General features: G+C 36.8%; 2 protein-coding genes across 4 annotated transcripts in view; both read right to left on the bottom strand.

The window, feature by feature from the left end:
* The window catches only part of LOC107698309 (death-associated protein kinase 2), a 36,169-nt gene extending 31,705 nt beyond the window's left edge, over positions 1–4,464 (bottom strand). Inside the window, 2 exon segments of the mRNA XM_016499269.1 lie at positions 3,568–3,762; positions 4,365–4,464. Coding sequence (XP_016354755.1) covers positions 3,568–3,644 — 77 coding nt within the window. The 5' untranslated portion in view covers positions 3,645–3,762; positions 4,365–4,464.
* Positions 4,465–5,146: 682 nt separating this feature from the next.
* Positions 5,147–17,639, bottom strand: tbc1d2b (TBC1 domain family, member 2B). 3 transcript variants are annotated; one of them, XM_016499153.1, is made up of 12 exons: positions 17,343–17,639; positions 14,819–14,981; positions 13,030–13,202; positions 12,701–12,927; positions 10,466–10,858; positions 10,043–10,153; positions 9,641–9,837; positions 8,621–9,115; positions 8,385–8,502; positions 7,643–7,828; positions 7,291–7,412; positions 5,147–6,783 (listed from the first exon to the last, which is right to left on the bottom strand). In XM_016499153.1, the coding sequence occupies exons 1-12, from the start codon at positions 17,467–17,469 to the stop codon at positions 6,588–6,590; spliced, it is 2,508 nt and encodes an 835-aa protein (XP_016354639.1). In that variant the 5' UTR covers positions 17,470–17,639; the 3' UTR covers positions 5,147–6,587. The 3 variants fall into 3 exon arrangements, with proteins under 3 accessions (XP_016354639.1, XP_016354629.1, XP_016354646.1); XM_016499143.1 differs by having other exon boundaries at positions 14,819–14,984; positions 17,343–17,638; XM_016499160.1 differs by lacking the exons at positions 14,819–14,981; positions 17,343–17,639 and adding an exon at positions 13,415–13,432.
* Positions 17,640–18,031: the final 392 nt, after the last annotated feature.

Genomic DNA, 18,031 nt, shown 5'->3' with positions numbered 1-18,031 from the left:
GACTGAGGTGAGACCCTTGAGCAAGGCACCGAACCCCCAACTGCAAAAATGGCTGCTCACTGCTCCGGGTGTATGTGTGTGTGTGTTCACTACTCACTGCTGTGTGTGTGCACTTGGTTGGGTGAAATGCAGAGCCACACGTCCTTTCCTTTTCTTTCTTCATTTTCAATTTCATTATTTTTAATTATTATTTACACAGAAAACACTACAAAAAAGCAATAAGACACTCAAGGCCATGTCATATTGTGAAGATATTCTCAATACAGCCATACTTTATAAGTTAAGGTGGTTAATGTGATTAAGGTTGTAAATTAAAGATTATTGGAGCATGTTGTACAAGAAAATACTGTTTCAGTTTTTCTTCTTCAGAGTTTTGTTTAATTCAGTGTGTAATCTACCATTTCTTTGTTTACAATGTGTATCTTTGCAATTATTTGTGAAGTTTACTAGCAATTTCTAAGTGAAAATCATTTAAAAGCCATTTTTTTTCAGTGTGTTACAATATCGTTGTATTTACATCAACATACAGTATCTTAGAATTAAATTAGCTGTAATAAACATGTATAATGACTGAGACAAATATGGCCAACTTGTACACTTGTCATCAGTCCATTATGGAGATTCCAATCATCTCTGAATAAAGCTCCTGTCAGCAACAAGCCCCCACCTCCAGGGAACAAAATGGTTGCGTAAAAGGGTCTCATTTGTCCCACACTGTCAACCTTTGAAGCAGGTGATTCATGCGGTGGTGTGACAGCCACTCCCACATGGAACATGAATGCTAGGAGTTTGTGAGTCTGAACAATTCTTTGTGTTTAAGTGTGTCTTCATTCTTTCCTTCATTCTCTCTCTCGCTGTCGTTTTCTGATAGACATGCTTACAGCTGCTAATGTGTTACAGATTATCACACACAGTTCTGTGAAACCACATATGAGCTATTTCCTCTTTCACACGCAAGATACGTGTCAGTGAGCATTTCCACCTCAAATGCATCTGATGCTCCATGACATGTCTATGGGGACATAGACATCATTTTAAAACAAGAAAACCAAAACTTTGCCCAAAGAGCACTTCTTCTAGACTTCTAAGCTTTTTGAGTATGTAGAGGACAGGATTACGTTTTACACTTGCTAAGTTAACAAACTTTAGCTTTTGTACTTTGTGCTATAGTCAACTCAGCAAAATTAGGTTTATTGTACTGTATGTTCTGTTGTAAAAAATTACCATTGGCTCATATTTAGGCTATTAAAGTGACTGATTTGAAACACCACATAGACATCAACTCAACACACAAAAAGAGCTCTGCACAAAAGACTATTGCTAAGCTAATGGCACAATACTTAAAAAATACATAACACACATACATATTGGGTAAATTAATCTAAAAAATACTCAATGAAATATACATATATATCAACATTTCTCCTGCTTTCTCCACCATCATGGATTCAGTTTGACTTGAATTTGGCCAAAACGAGGTATGATGAGATGGCTTATTGAAGGCATGTTGTCGAATAACAAATTTTGAATGAGAAAATGGGCAAAAAAAATCCCACAGACTTACACTGAAGCAGGACACGCCATTTCTGGAGACAAGAACATCACAGAGAATTAGTGATTGGTTCTTTTGACTTAAGTCCTTTTAACACTTGTGGACAATATCTATAATGATAACTATAACTATTCTATGAGAACTAATAACGATAATGACACAGAAGAACAATATCATTGGGATCATTTTAAGGACGTTTTTTCTAGCTGATGAACAATAAAAACACTGACAGATAATCAGAAACCACCTTTAAAGAGCTCAAGCATTTATTGTGGCAGATGGCAAAACGGCAGCGCATGCTTATAATAAGCACAACATTAACGTCTGTTGATGTGGACGCTTATATATAATTATAGTTTCTGCTAGTTATCATTTTGGGTTTGAACAGGCCTTTAGACCAGTAACTACCAAGCAACACACTAGAATATTTTGACTACTTTTTCTTCAGAAAACTGTACAGTGTCATAAACCAACAAACAAAAATCTACATTTTACCCAGTATTTGTGCTATTTTTATATATTTTTTTAGCTTATTAGAGTATTGTGTTGGAAAGTGCTGAGTTCTTCAGAAAATGTAGCCTAATTCTAGTTGCATTAAAGGTTTGAACAAAAACAAAGCTGGTCCTTCACTAATATAAATAACTCCCTGTAAACGCACAGCACTATCAATCCTGTTCTCATTTACAGTCGTGCAAGGGAGGTCAGGTATCTCATTTAATCCTGGGTGTGTCATAGAAACTGTGCCTTTGAGTGGGATACAAAGCCATCGAGGCAGATGGCTGAGGTTGTTACATATTGCAAACAATGACCAACATCTGTCTTTCTGCTGTAACCCATAGTACCTCATAGGAGGCATCCGTGACAAAAGGGAACAACCTTTCCGAATTACAGGAAGATGCTTTTCCAAGCTGCCCTGAAAACAGTTTTATGGCCTTCCTTGTATATATTCAAGTTTTTATAAGAGAGACCGACGACAGATAAGCGCCAAAGGGTGACTTTCACCTGCAACCTATAGCCAGAGGAGAGACACGGCAGTCACCTGGATGTGAGACTACACCTTTCCTGAATGTTCACACAGTTTAGCACTTCCTGTCTGGATGGATTTGCAACTTCCTTCTGCTGAAATGGTAGAAATGCTGTTATTATAAAAGTTTTTTGCATTAATAAGTGTTAGGCTTGCCTGTTAGGACAGCTTTTAAGGGGAGTGTGCTTTGTAAGAGAGAACAAAACATGACTCAAGAATGAGAACTGGTGGCAGGGGAAAGGAGGGGGGGCCCTCACGTTTTTGCTCAGTGTACTGTAGATCCTTCCTATATTTTCCAACTACTATGTGCTTTTTAAGATTATTGTAACAATATGATATGTTAAAGGGATGGAAAAATGCCCTCTTTCCATAAAATTAAATTCAGTGGGGTTCAAAACAATGTCGGACCCCAATGACAGTCCAAAAAATAAAGGTTCCAAAAGAGGGTTTTTGCAGCAATGCCATAGAAGAGACATTTTTGGTTCCTCTAAGAACCTTTCAGTGAACACGTCCTAAAAGAACAACTTTTTAGTGTGAAGATTTAAAAACAAATCTAAATAACCTTTTTTTTCTCTATAAAGAACCTTTTGTAGAATGGAAAGTTTCCGTGCCAATAAATAACCTTTAGTTTTAGGAGTGTATGAACCAAAATAATTTAAACATTCTTCAAAATATCTTCTTTTGTGTTCTGCAGAAGAAAAATAAATGGAAACACCATGAATTTTTATTATAGGTTGAACTATACCCTTAAAAACAGTTTTGATATAATACCTTGGATGCATTTTGTTATTGTCCAGTGACATGAAAAATCAGAGAAGCTTGTCAGTTGTTAGGTAAAACCTTTTTGTTCCCAAACCCTAGCTCGCCAGCTGTTAAACTGTCCTGTAAATACCCTCAGGGGACCATCCATGGAAATTACCGGCAAGTCAACAACCCACAAAAGCTGGAAGCGAATGTAAAACATCCTCAGGCAACCCATCATATCACTTACCTTCCAAGTTCATCACCAATATCATAGAAATCCTCCACTTTTTGTTGCTTGAACACAGCCATTCCTAATGTCCTCATTGATGATGATAATGATTGTGTTTCGGTAAACAGGGGACAGCAGCTCAAATCTGTCTTAAGGTGTCCCTCGAGAAGCACACAAGCTTAGGGAAGTTCTGCAGATCTGTAGGGTGCAGCTCTGTAAGTCACAGACACTCACATCAGCACATGTTCCAGCATGCTGCACTGCATTCCTTCACTTCCAACAAGGTGTAAAAGAGCATGTATCGCATCTTTCTTGTTTGGACGTATAAGGCAATGTGAGAATGTCACAAAATGTACAGTTTTGCTTACTGAAGGTGATGAAAGGTAGGAAGGAACCAGACAAAAAGAGTCTTATGTAGACTAAAATTGACATATCAAGTAATTAGAAGTGATCAAATGAGAATTATCAGGTGAAATTGAGACTGCTGTCTATGTGATTTTGCCAGGGAAAAAGTGCACGTTATGGCAGCATTTGTTCACGACACACTGACTTCACTTACCGTTTCATTGTTATATAAGTAAAGAATATAAATAATATCGTGATGAATATTTACCTTACAGGTGCAGGTAAACACATACTGTACTGATGTTTGTTGTACTCTATAACTAAGCGCAACATAATAACCATGAGAAGCATTCACACCATAACATCTCTTCCTATAGCTATCATTGCTCACAAGTTTTACAAGACACTGAACTACAAGAAAACGTAACTTTGATACTTTAAATTAGTAAGAAAATTGTGGGTCGTCTTACCTTTTCTTTTAAGAGAAAACACTTATTTGACTGTATTCCGCTGAAATATATAGCGCATTCCCGGGTTTGAGCGCGTCTGTCCTGTTGGACTGGAGACTGGAGGAGCGCACGCGCTTATGCTGTCAATCTCGAGCGGTGACGTCAGAGCGGCGATGCTTTTCAGTGAATCATTGAACCGGTTCAAACCATTATTGAACACGTCAGTCATGTCCGATTCGCAAATGAGTTGTTCATTTGTTTCGGTTCCTTTACAGTGATTCGGTCAAACCTATCAACTAATTTGAAGGACTTGATAGCACGCTGTGAATGTTGGGGTCGGGGATATAGATAAAAAAAAAATACTTTATTAACTCTATTATTTATTCTCTATTGCTTTTGTTTGATCCATTATTTATGCACTATTATCGCCATCTGCTGGACATGGTAAGCAACAACAGTTGCATCTGTACGAGACTAAAGAATAAAATAGTCGACAAATAAAATAGGTATTGTATTTTTTTCAACATCTTTTTTTTTACTTAAAAATTACACATACTGGCTGTGGCTGAACAGTATATTTTTGATGCCGTAGGATTTAACATTTTAATATTATACAACCATCACAAAAACAGGAAGGAATTAAGATATGGTTACCCCCCTCTATTGTTTGCAGCCTTACGCTGCATTTCCTGTAAAACATTCTTTTTCATGTAGAAAGACGTTTGTAACTGTTGTATTGTTTATGGAGGAAGCTATTGAGATGTATAAGAACTACACAAACAAACTTGTTTGCAATAGAAATTTATTGGATGATCATGCAGAAGTGTAAAAAAAAAACATCAAATTTGGAGGATTATAATGTCAACAGACAAGTTTCAGAAACACGACAAAGAATTCAATAATTTTGTATACACATAAAGACCTGTGCAACGCATTGGATCATCGAACAACAGCATCAAAGACGGTTTGAAATCAGTTTACTCACTGAAGACACAAGACAACTACTATAGCTCCCATAACATACTTGACAGCTAAATAACATAGAAATACTAAAGATAATCTGAAACAACCAATGTCCTAACAAGTCTGAGACTGCAATATGTAAAAACAGAGAAAACATATGTAAATATGGGCTTAGTTTGACTTAAAATTACATATTTCAAAACGAATAACACGTTTCTTTTTTAAGGGCAGTATGGGTGACCAAATTTACATGCAAAAACATGGTCATTGTGAGAGACCCGCTCTCACAGTAAAACCATAGACTATCAGTTTTACATTTTTGTTCGTCTTGACATTTGCAGTCATACTAGGTGATAAAATGTTTAATATGTGCATCTAATATTATGCTGAAATGGAGTAAAAGATCTATTAACTGCGCTAAATGAAAAGTAGATGTAATTGCACTGATATTTAAAAGGAAGTACACCTTTTCCAAGCATACATATCAGTGTGTAATACATGACTTTGAAATGACAGAAGCAACATTTTACATTGAAAGTTACGAAAAGTGCTAGTAATTCAGATATCCATTCCCTCATTACACAGGCCCTTATGGGTTGTTATTCCATTTTCAATTGTCTGTGAATTTCAGCAACAACATACAACATTAACACTTTCTTGGAACCCTTGACAAAAAAAAAAAAACCCTCAGTTTCCACATTATTATTTTCATTTTGAGCAGCTTCAGGTATCACTGTGGATTTTACACGGTATCATATTTAAAATAGAAGAGAAAAGCTCAGAAACAAAGGAAACACCTGAATTTAAATGTTCCACTTAATAAAAGTACCGAATGTTTAGAAAGAGGGCAGGCCTTGTAAACTTGAATTTGATTCTTACAATAAAATACAAGTACTGATATGATTACTAAGAGTAAGTAAACAAATGAAGTTTTAATAAGTGCGGCTGAAAGAAAAAAGTGTTGGTGTCCAGGATTGTACATCCCAATATGTCCAGCATAATGTAAGTGTATCAGAATTTTGACACTTGTCCAATCCACACCAATCATTACTACCTAAATGCAAAGTACTTTAGTTACTTTAATACTGATTTTGGTCAATGTAAAAATGGATGAAATACTGGACAAGACAATGAAAAAGATGTCTATTTTGATTAATCAAAAGGAATACTGGTCTTTGGTCTCTCAAATTCACAGTTTGTTAAGTGAAATACATTGAAAAGTATAAGACACAATGTGATTGGCTAATCATCTTTGCAGGTCTGGTCCCTTATCGCTGTGGTTCAGCTGTCCTCCTCGTCGTCACTGATGAGTGTGCGGCCCTCCAGGGTGGTGTCTCTCTCCCGCAGGAAGGTCTGACGGATGGCTTCCAGCTCGGTGAGCTCCAGGCGGACCTTCTCCAAGTGGAACGTGCGACGGTTCTGGATCTGCCTCAGTGGGAATGGGTTCATGTCCACAAAGGCCATGCTCATCAACTTCCTGTGCAAAACACAAGATCACATATAAACTAATAACTAAAATATAATACATCAAAATAATAGACAATATTCCTGCAAAAAGGCTCCCAAATGTTTCAAAACATTTTTAAAGAGAAAAAAAAACCCGTAATAAATATGTATAATACTGTATATAATAAAAAACAGATATTAGCTGTGTACTGCATTATTATTATTATTATTAAATCATTTAATTATATTATTAGTAAAGCAGCTGATGTGTGTCAAGTTGTTTCCCAATGCTGACGAATCAAACCACAAACTGAAATAATTGAAAATATTTCAAAAAAGAGAATATAATAAATATGTATAATATAATATAATATTTGTTTATTCATTATTATTATTATTATTAAGTAAAAAAATATTCAATTATAAATAAAGAAATAAATGTAGCCACTATAAATAAGTCAATATAATAATTTTAAAAAGTTTCTAAAAGTGTGTTTCATGATAATTTATTGCTATCCCTTACACCTGAAGCACAAACCTTGCATCCAAGATTGTATGTGTGAAGTACCGAAGGTACTTGAAAATGGTCATGGGATCCTGGAGCTTTAGAAATTCCTCTTCTTTGTATTTGAAGAGTGCAAGAGCAAATCTGAAAATTATCTGCCAAGGTAAAAAGAGACATCATCACACAACTAGACTAATATGACTCATTATGGAAATTAATAATAAGAAAGGTGAGTATTAAAGTATTATCTAAGTGTCTGAGGATTTGCAATGCTCATTTTAGATTTTTCAGTAAATCTTTCAAGTCATCTGTGTTGTGGTTACATAAACTATTACTTGGACAAAAATTCTATGTTGAAGGACCATGTCTACATAATTCTTCATACCTTGGGTCCCTCATAGAGAAAAGCGTCCCAGATCTTGAAGAGGATGTCACTGACAACGCTGTCCACAAACACAACCAGGAACCAGTTGAAGGTGATGAGAGAGGTGTCCACCTTATAATGCTCAAAATGAGCATGAAGCCTGGGTAACTTCTCAAACATCAGGTCCTTCAACACACGCTGATCTACCTATATCAAAAACAAGATAACAGTCAAAAACAAATCAAACAAAGCAAAACAAACAAACACATTTTTTTTTTTGTGATAGAAAATACCAAAACACCATTTCATGGACTTATTTATGGGCCTTATTTATATTTCAGTCTCCATTGGCAGGTCTGGCAAAAAGACTGCTGCAGTCACATGTCAGCAATGAAAAGCCATAACTAGCAGTGTGCCAATAATGTGGTTTCAATTGAAAAGCACTTGGCTAGTTACTCTGCATACGAACATGTAGTTAGTAACCGGAAACTAAGGTAAAACATGACAGTGATCATGTTGCATGAGGCCAAAATGTGGTAAAGTTCGTTCAACAAGCATGTTAATGTCTTGTCGATGGAAAGGAGCTTGAAAACTCTAAGTCATTGTGACAGATGACAGAACAGAAAAGAGATGTGCTGTTAGCCTGCTGCTAGTGAGTCATATCCAGCAAACAAAGACATTCTCAAAGCCCCGTGCTCCAATTGCCTGAGTTTTTGGGGGATTTTTCTTGACTGTGAAAGAGAGAACAATCTTGAGACAGTACCTGTGAACCTAGCAATGTTTTAGTGTAATAGTCACGTGGCATGAAAACCTCAACAATGGCCACAAGACACCAGAAAGCATCTTCTTGGTCCAAATACAGAAGAGCAATAGCTGCCAGCCTGAAACAATCAGAAATCTCTTTCAGATCCATATATTTTAAGGTGTTGATGTCACTTTAGACATGAAGAAACACAAACACCCCACACTAGAGCTGATGGAATCGTTTGGATCTGCTACCTGTTGAGGCCTTGGCAGTAGCCGATATCTGGATTCCTCCAGGAGAAAGCCAGCAGCACATTCCTGAGTTTCTGGATGCCATCCGAGTCAGGAGAGGCATAGTGCTTGTTGTTAGGGAGCGTCCGCAGAAGATCAAGCTCTATCTGCTTGCAGGCTGGGTTTGGTTTTTCGTTCACCATGGACAGAAGGTTCTGATAATAGTCTTTTGGCAGGCCCTCACAAATCTTCTTCACATGGAAGTTCACGCACCAGCTCCACACCTTGGAACGTTGTTTATGGGGAACCCCACTTCGCATCAGTGCCTTAAGCTCTGGAGATCGAACCATCTCTCTGTTCATGGTGATGGCCAGGTAGTTGTCCCACTTCACCCTGACTGAGGTCTCCTGGTCTGTCAGGGAGAGGGACTTCAGGTCTAGCGCTCTCTTTTTGGCTTCAAGTTTTTCCTCCTCATCCTCCTCCTCCGGGACAGTTTTGAAGCCATAAATGTCATACTCACTAAATGACAAAGAAAACAGTATCACTGGGTTATTTGGTTTACAAGCAATTTGTAACAATAGACCCAACAATCTTCAAAGTACAAAGCCAAATTTAATAGTAATAATCAACTCGTTGGCGAGTTGTTAAAACAACGAATTGAAACCAAGCATGGTATGAGAATGGATCCACTCAAGAAGAACATGCCATGTTTTGCAGAGGAAAACATCCTGTTCCTATGACAAGTAGCATTTGAAGAATGCTAACAAGACCAAACATGTTTGAAGATGGGATCTTTAGAAGGGGTGGCTGAACAAAACTGAAAGTAAACAAAAGAAAATTCATATTGAATGGTGAGCTAGTTCTACTCTTCGTTTTGGTAACAGAAAGCTTTAAGAGGCCATATATTCATTACCATGTCAACTTCTATATAACTCATGTTTGCAGCTGAATTTGCATCAATGACCTAACTAGGGAGGAAGCTTTGTTTTTTATTTGGACTGAGTATCTGTACATAAAAAAAGCAAGGAATATACAATTTGATACCTGACAGCGTTGGGTTTGAGAATAGGGTGCTCCTGTTGGTCTGCGCTCTCCACCTGTAGTGCATCTTCTAGTAAGCGGGTGATGACCTCTCCGCTATGGGTCTGCTCTGAGGAGGAGCAAACGGGAGTCTTCACTTCCTGTAGTAGAACCAGGTACTTACTCTCCACCTGACACAGCTTGGCCTCCAAACTGGTGCACTGTAGAACACACAACAAAGGAAGAAAGAACATGTGAAGAACAAAAATGATTCCTCGGCTATCAAAAAAACATGCACAGGCAACCCTGCAAAGGTTGGAATGCTAGGGAAAAGGAAAAGGAAATGCTAACATGGCACATAAGAATGAATCTGCAAACAAAACATCCAGGGTGGTTTGTGTGCAGTGAGTAGCTAAAGTCACAGACCTTTGCCTCTAGCGCTTTTTCTCTGGATTCAGCATTTCTTCTCAAGACCGTCAACTCCAGAATTTCTTTGTTTAAGAAGTTATTTTGGGATTTGTAGCCCTGAAGGCTGTCCTGGAAAAGTGTAAAAAAAGCCAAAAGTTTGTATGTGAGATACAAAACAGTCATGAAGCGTTTATAAATCTAACCTGCAATATACAGAAAACTACTACCTAAAGGATCTGAGAATTTAATTGGTCTTGTGAAAAAAGACTCAAGACTTGAACTCAACATCAAGGACTTCTAACATGCCTTAGTCTTGCATGCAACTCTTGCCTATGTCAGATGTATTTCACCCTAAGCTCTCCCTGAGCACCCACTCACACATTTATATATATTCAGATATAGTGATTAGAAAGTACATATATTAGGATGTTCTTGCGCTACCTTCAGGATGTCCAACTCTTGTTGTTCCCTAGTTGCACTAGGCAAGTTGCATTCAGCCGACTGGGTTTCTTCATTACTACTCTGTTGGGAAAGTTTCATGATGACTTCATCCTTGGCCTGAATGGTCTCCATGAGCATGCCCAGCTGTTCATTTATGTCCCCAACTTTGATCTTCAAACTCTTCAACTCCTGTTGAAGACTCTCCTTCTCCAAAGCTAGCTTCTCCATGTGTCCACAAAGGTCTTTGATCTGGGTGTCCCGCTCTGCCAGGGCTTTGTCCACCTCACTCTCAGCTTGGTCATGACTGTCAGGCCCCATGTTCCCAGGAGACACTGTGGAACGCCAATCACATTGGGAGATACGTAGTGTTTGTTGGAGAAGATGAACCAACTCCTGGTAGAAGGGAATACTGTGTGAAGCTCAAGTCTCTGAGATCAGCAGACCACAGTGACCCATCAATTACTTAGATAACCTACTCAAAAACACCAACTGACCAAGCAAAACTGGGATTGTTTGTGGTCACTGATTAGTCTTTACAGTCCTGAGGTCAAAGTTTGCAGTGGTAGCCAAATCTGCTCCTGACGGCCTAATATCTTACTATCCTGTAGAGTTTAGCTTCAGCCCTAATCGAACACACCCTAACCAACTAATCAATGTGTTCTGAATTACTTAAATAATAGGCAGGTGCAATGGAGCAGAATTGGAACTAAAGTCCACAGAAATGTAGCCCTCCAGAAGCAGGGTTGGTTACCCCTGCACTAGAACCAGTTGCAAAAATGTATACCTCCGAGTCAGCTGGCACTTGTCTTTGCATCAGATTGACTAAATTACTCATTCATTGTTTTTTTTTGTTTTTTTACTTTTGCTTGGCACAATAAATATCAAGGGAACTCAGAACACTTGCTTTGGTAGCACTCTTAACTGGAGTCATAAGAAGTCGGGGGCTTGTCTGGGATGAAGAAATTTGTCTTACATTCTGACCCTAGAATTGTCTAGTATTGTATTACCTAATAAGATCAACATTTTGGAGAAAGGTTTTGATAACCTTCAGCTATCAAATGTCAATTATCTTCATGGACTGGTGAATTATCACCAAACTGATATAACAAAAAAGAAACCTGGAGATCAAATAAAGTTAATCATCATTATGTACAAACATTCAATTTACCTTGCAAAAATACATTTAAACAGTTTCAAAAGTCTGCACATGATGCAACCTGAACTAAGACAAGGAACTGATATGCAGGTACAAAGAAAGACCCATTGCTCAATTTGTTGGCTCTGGATCAAGTTTTAGTTTTCATTTTTGATTTGAGTTTCTTTTCTTAGCCTTTTCTTAGTTTTTTAAGTTAAAGTTTTAGTAGGTTTCTCAGCATGTTTTAATAAAACGCAACAGTATTTTCGGCCATTAAGGAAACAGTCTCATCACACCTAATTTAGTGAGTAACTGAACACATTTTTGGGGAATATGCAAATTGCAAAGAAAACATGTTAATAAAATATTATCAGTAATGTTGTAATCATGAATAAACACACGGTATTGTTTCTATATGTTATACAGAATCATTATCTAGAGCTGTTAATGTGTTAAAAGCACAGCCAGGGGCCAAAGAGGAACTTTAAAGGGAAAAGCACAACAACCGTACCCATTTTGTGGTTCTCAAGGCCCTTGCTTAAGATGTGCTGACACCTATATATAAAAGCACACAGAAATATACGGCTGATGTAAAAAATGGCTTACTGCACCAAAGCTTGAAGGTGGATATAAGAAAAGTCTGTGAATTATAAATGTAGAGGATGTATAGAATAATCAGACACTGTCTGATTATTCACTTGCACATGGGAAATCCCCATGAATAAGTATTACAAGGAATGAGGAACTATTAGCAAACAGCTATGAAATTCCTATAAAAATCTCTGTTTTGAACTGCTGCCTGCCTTTGCAGTAAGACACTACTGTATGTCAGCATGGTACAACATGGGGGGAAAAATGTAACTCGAAATAGAATAATTGCAGACACACATTTAAAGGCTGCCATCCCTCAAGCAAATACTTATGGAACATGTAGAGAATTATGACAGGATTGCAAATTAACATTTTATACTAACACCAGCTTGCTTAAACACACCACAAAAATAAAATATAGTTTATGACCTTCAAGAATGAAACTTAAGTGTCTTGATGGCTTAAAAAAAAAAAAAACTTGGTCCCTACCTAATTTATTCATATCGTACCTTCTGACTGGCGAGCTCTTCTCTGAGCTGGTTCTCTTGCTCCTGCAGGTGACTGATCTCCTCCTGCTGGCTCTGAATGCGGAGCTGCAGTTCGGAGGTCTTGGTCCCGTTACATTCAACCGGCGAGCTCTCTGCACTGCGGTTGGGTTTCCCAGAGCCCATGTGAAAGGGCCGTTTCATTCTCGAGGGGTTGCGGAAGTCAAACGGGAATGCTGAGCCAATGGAGTCTACGGACAGTCAGGAGTGACAAGACAGACACAGTTTCAGAGGCATTCAGTTTAACTGAATCATTTGTGTTTGTCATTAAAATGTCTGAACGATCATCTTACATCGTTGAACGTGAGTTGGGCTTTCCCGGCGCTGGCTGTCAGGTGGAGATTTGTGCTCTGGTGTGTCTTTGTTTGGAGGATCCACCATCTCCCAGTCCTCACTGTTGGCTGTGTAAAACACACTGCGTCTGTTTTCTCCTCCTCGGCTGGCCCGCAGATGAGACATGCTATTTCTGATAGACGGTGGGAGAAACAAAGAAATGCTATCATACAATATAGTACGGAGAAGTCAAATTCATGTGTAACAGTATTAACTTAACCGCAGTATATTGCCAAAGATTTAACTTTCTACTACTGATGTCAGATGTCTATATGAGTTCATTCGAAACTTTGAAATAGTAAAGAAATTTCACTCAAACATGTACTCATATGATGGACGTGTTACATTTGTCTTGCTGTCAGCATGTTCTGTGATTACTGTTTTTTTTTCACCTCTCTCACATTTATACGTCTTCTTTTATTTGCATAAAGGGTCAAAGTATTGCCAGTCTCTTAAAAGCTAACATGGAGCTGCTGTAGAATTTCCAGCTATTTTAGTTTGTTTATCTTTGCTGATATCCAGATTCAGTCCTTTGGCCGGCTTCAGCATTACGTCATCCAAACAGATGCGTCCAAAGTCTTTGGAAAGTTTGAAAAGGCGTTCACACATGGAAACGGTTGGGAAAATTAGTTAAATATTAATAATTCTAAATCAAGATACAGATGTACCTGCAATTTTGCCCATTTATAATTAGACATGCATAAATAAAGAGTATTAAAAGTGACAAATTCTTGTCTCAACCACAATACTCAAAATACTTAACCATACTGACTAGATCAGATTTACAGTACAACATGTCAGTTATCAGACTATAGTTGCATCTGCCAAAATTATTATTATTTTTATTATTTATAGGCTTCAGTCTGATTAAAGGGGTCATATGATGCGATATAATGATCTTTAAAAAAGCATCATATGACCCCTTTAAGCTAATGGTGAAAGCAGATAATTCTATGAATTGTATTATATTAATATAATATATTAATATAATACAATAAAACAATATAATAATGACAATATCTCGAAAGAGCATATTCTTTTCTCTTTAAAAAGTACTTAAGCTGCAACTAGCATTTATTTTGATAATCAATCTGTTGCTTTTTTTATTATTTCATTAATTGTATTAAAAAAATTCCTAAAAAAGAAAAAAAAAAAATCCTAATATTCTACTCCTAATTATGTGCAAATTGAAGGCTAATAAAAACAATCTGTATGCTCTACATTGTGCAAAAAAGGTTTCTAATATTGTTTAATACAAACTATATAGAGATTTTCACATGATCAGACCAAACAACAACAGCTTTTGTCCACAGTATTTATGTGTGTGTACTGTGTATATTTATTATGTACATATAAATACACACACATGCATGTATATATTTAAGAAATATATGGTACGTTTATATATTAAATGTATTTATATGATATCAATTATATGAATATAAATATATACATTTAAATACAGGTAAATATTTTCAAAATATATGCTGTATGTGTGTGTATTTATACATACATAATAAATATACACAATACACACACATATATTATGCAAACAAAAACTTTTATTTTGGATGCGATTAATCGCGATTAATCGTTTGACAGCACTATTATTTACATAATTACAGTTGTTCTTATATAATTTTTGCTTGCTCTACATTTAGGATTTCAATTAAATACAGTTCAATTAAAACCTTTAAAAAAACGATGCTCAATAGCGGTCATCCTAGTGTGAGTCTCCCAGGATCCTACCTGATCTCAGAGCCCCAGTGTCGGAGGGAGTTGAGAGCTGCATTGGGTTGTGCCACAGGGTTACGCGCCGACTGGAGCCCGACCAGCCCATCACTGTCCATCTCCACAGCAAAGTCACTCCGAACACTTTCCATGCTCTCGTTGGGCTTCTCATAGAGCACTGCTTCTAAAACAACACGGTCACAGTTTGAGTTATCAGCATCAACGATTACAGTCTATCACTTTTCTCAGTGTCATTCATCAATCCAAGATGTGTCCTTGTTTCAACGTATTAGTAAATCTGCACTGCAGAGAAACACGTAATTTCATTGTACAAAAGGCCTTTTGTATCCCTCATTAACATATGTACAAATAATTACTTTATTCATAAATAGCCGACTTTTCTAATGGCATCATTAGAACAATATTTTTTTTCATCAACATTTAATATTTCTTGATGGGTGTTTCCAACTAACAGTGGTAACAGGGTTGACAGTTACTTGTATGAATAAATACTGTATGTAGTGTATGTATCCGATTAAAAGAAATTAAAAGATTAAGATTTGTATTTTTCTGTATATTACATTAGATTTACATAATGCATTTTTAAAAAGAAATTAATAAAGGTGTTCCCCAGGTTATGCAACCCTGTTATCATTCAATCTCCCTTATTAAATTAAACTACAATTGCTTGGCCTTGTCAAAATTGCATCATCATCCTTTTAGGAAGTGAACTGTGCAAAGACAAATGTCTTCTCTTTTTTAATATAGTTGTTAATCCATGTGTTTTTGCACTTTTGTCCATAGTGGACAATCTTTAATGATCAACCCTGTTACTGTGATTTTGTACAGTAAAGAATTGATTATAGTAAATCAGACATTTATAGAAACATCAGCAATAAATTCCCTTTCTAATAAACACCTTGTAGTTCCATGCACAAGGTTAGTAATGTCTAAATAAACTCTAAAATGGTCAACCCTGTTATTATTTTGTATATGAATATGCCGTCAGTTCTAAACAAATATGTCAGTGGATTTTGATGTGAGAGGACAAGAGAGAATGGACTTGGAGGAAGGATTGGAGAAAGCGTTGTTATGAATTATGGACTCGTATTTTGGCCAGAAGTGATGTTTAAGCTAAAACCCCTTAATGATACAGTTGTTTATGACAAACATGCAGCTTTTCACTTCACATGATGTTAATTGATTATTTGGACTCTCATTCTGACGGCACTTATTCACTGCAGAGGATCCATTGGCGAGCAAGTGCTATAATACTACATTTCACCAAATCTCTTCTGATGAAGAAACAAACTCATCTACATCTTGGATGACGTGAGGGTGAGTAACTTTTCAGCAAATTTAGATTTTAATTACTCCATTAAAACACCCCACTAAATCAGTCTGTTTATGTGCTGAGCTATAATCTTCATATAATGAAAATATAGTAAGGAAGTATCAGAAACCACTACATAAATTACTCTCCGACTCTGGGTGCAGTAATAATGTTGCTGACTAATATCTAAATTTTTGCAAGCATAAAGCACATTTACAATTTTAAATATAGCTGTACTACCACTAAATGGGACAGGTTAATGTGAGAAGACACTTTACTATAATTTTGCTTTACTGTACTATTGTTATCATTACAAAGGCCAGTAACAACTATGTTAATTAACTGAATTAAATAACTAAAGCATAGAGGCTCACAGGTGCATTTGTTTTATGTTAATAAAAAAAAATGACTCGCTAAGTGACAGTAATAAGGAAGAAGCACACTGGCCTTTTGTTTTGGTTCTGCCTTTTCGACTTCTAAAATAATACTAAATGCTACAGCTATTCACATACAGCAGAAACCACAAAACTGTCTGAGGTTTTGAAGATCCTTCATAGTCCCTCATTAAAAAGGAAAGTGAAATCGAGAAAAAACTTTAACCATTTCTATCATTACTAAGATCTGTTTGTTGGCTGCTTTTACAACAATACACTATCCAACTTACTTAACTACTTATCTATTTACTTATTTCTTTTATATAGTTTTAACTACAATTTTAGTTTAAAATTCATTTCTGGGTACATTTTATGTGTATACAAAACTAATATTCCAAAGACCAAAAAATGTTTTAAGGTTTTCAGAAACATCAGTTTAGTAGAACTACTTAATAGTACATATTCACAGATACAAAATAACCTTCTACGTTATATTTACTCATATGCTTTCTAAAAACAGGAAACTATGTAAAATGGTGACACATGGCTGAGGAATCGTGCGCATTTATGATATTTGACTCAAGCAGCAAACAAACTATAGGTTGACAATACAACAGCATCAAAAATTCCACATACAGTGGGTACGGAAAGTATTCAGACCATGATTTTAGCAAATGGCTGCAATATAACAAAGAGTGAAAACTTTAAGGGGGTCTGAATACTTTCCGTACCCACTGTATGAATAGAGGCCATGACCAACAACTGTTTTTTATCGTTCTTTCTTTCAGTGCATTGAGTGTTTGTCACAGTCTGCTCACTTCTCCATATATCTCACCTGCATCTTTGGCCACCAGGCCTGTATGTGGAAAAAACGGGGTGGGGGAGCACCAGCTGTCTCTGTGGCCAGACATTTTGCAAAAATCCCATCGTTTCTGCTGTAACTGCTGCAGCCAGTAATGCATCACCTGCCTGTTGGGCGCCTGCTCGCAGAAAGAAAAAGAAAAGTAGCGTGAAACCAAGGCTCTATTTTTGCTCTATTGTTTTGTGGTATAACAGCAGTCTAGGGAGGAACAGGGTCAGGTGTGAATGTGACTGTCCCCTTTGAGAATCATCATGCTTGTTTCGTTCTCAGTTCCAGTTTACAGTTCGTGATGAAGTTGCTCTTTAACTGTGAGAAACAAAATATATTTAAAAACAACAGCCAAATTAGCACTAATAAATAGTCAATGACTGTTAAGAAATAAGAAAAATAATGTAAAAATCTAGTTTAAAACACAAGTCCTTAAAGGGGTGGTTGACTGTTTTTTTTCTGGGCTTGATTGTGTTTATGGGGTGCAGTCTAACATGTGTTAATGCTTAGTTAAAAAAAAAAAAGCATTATTTTTCACATAATTTACCTTTATTCCACACCGCTCTGTCCCTTCTCTGAGAAACGCACTGCTCATTTCCTGCTTTTATGAAGCCTCGCCCTCAGAAATAGGTGATGGGCTCTGATTGGTTAGCTAGCCCAGTGTGTTGTGATTG

Source organism: Sinocyclocheilus anshuiensis, unplaced genomic scaffold (genome assembly GCF_001515605.1).
Source record: "Sinocyclocheilus anshuiensis isolate Anshui unplaced genomic scaffold, SAMN03320099.WGS_v1.1 scaffold1054, whole genome shotgun sequence".
Classification (NCBI taxonomy): Eukaryota; Metazoa; Chordata; class Actinopteri; order Cypriniformes; family Cyprinidae; genus Sinocyclocheilus; species Sinocyclocheilus anshuiensis.
Note: the sequence above shows the minus strand (reverse complement) of the source record. Positions and strands in the feature narration are given on the sequence as shown.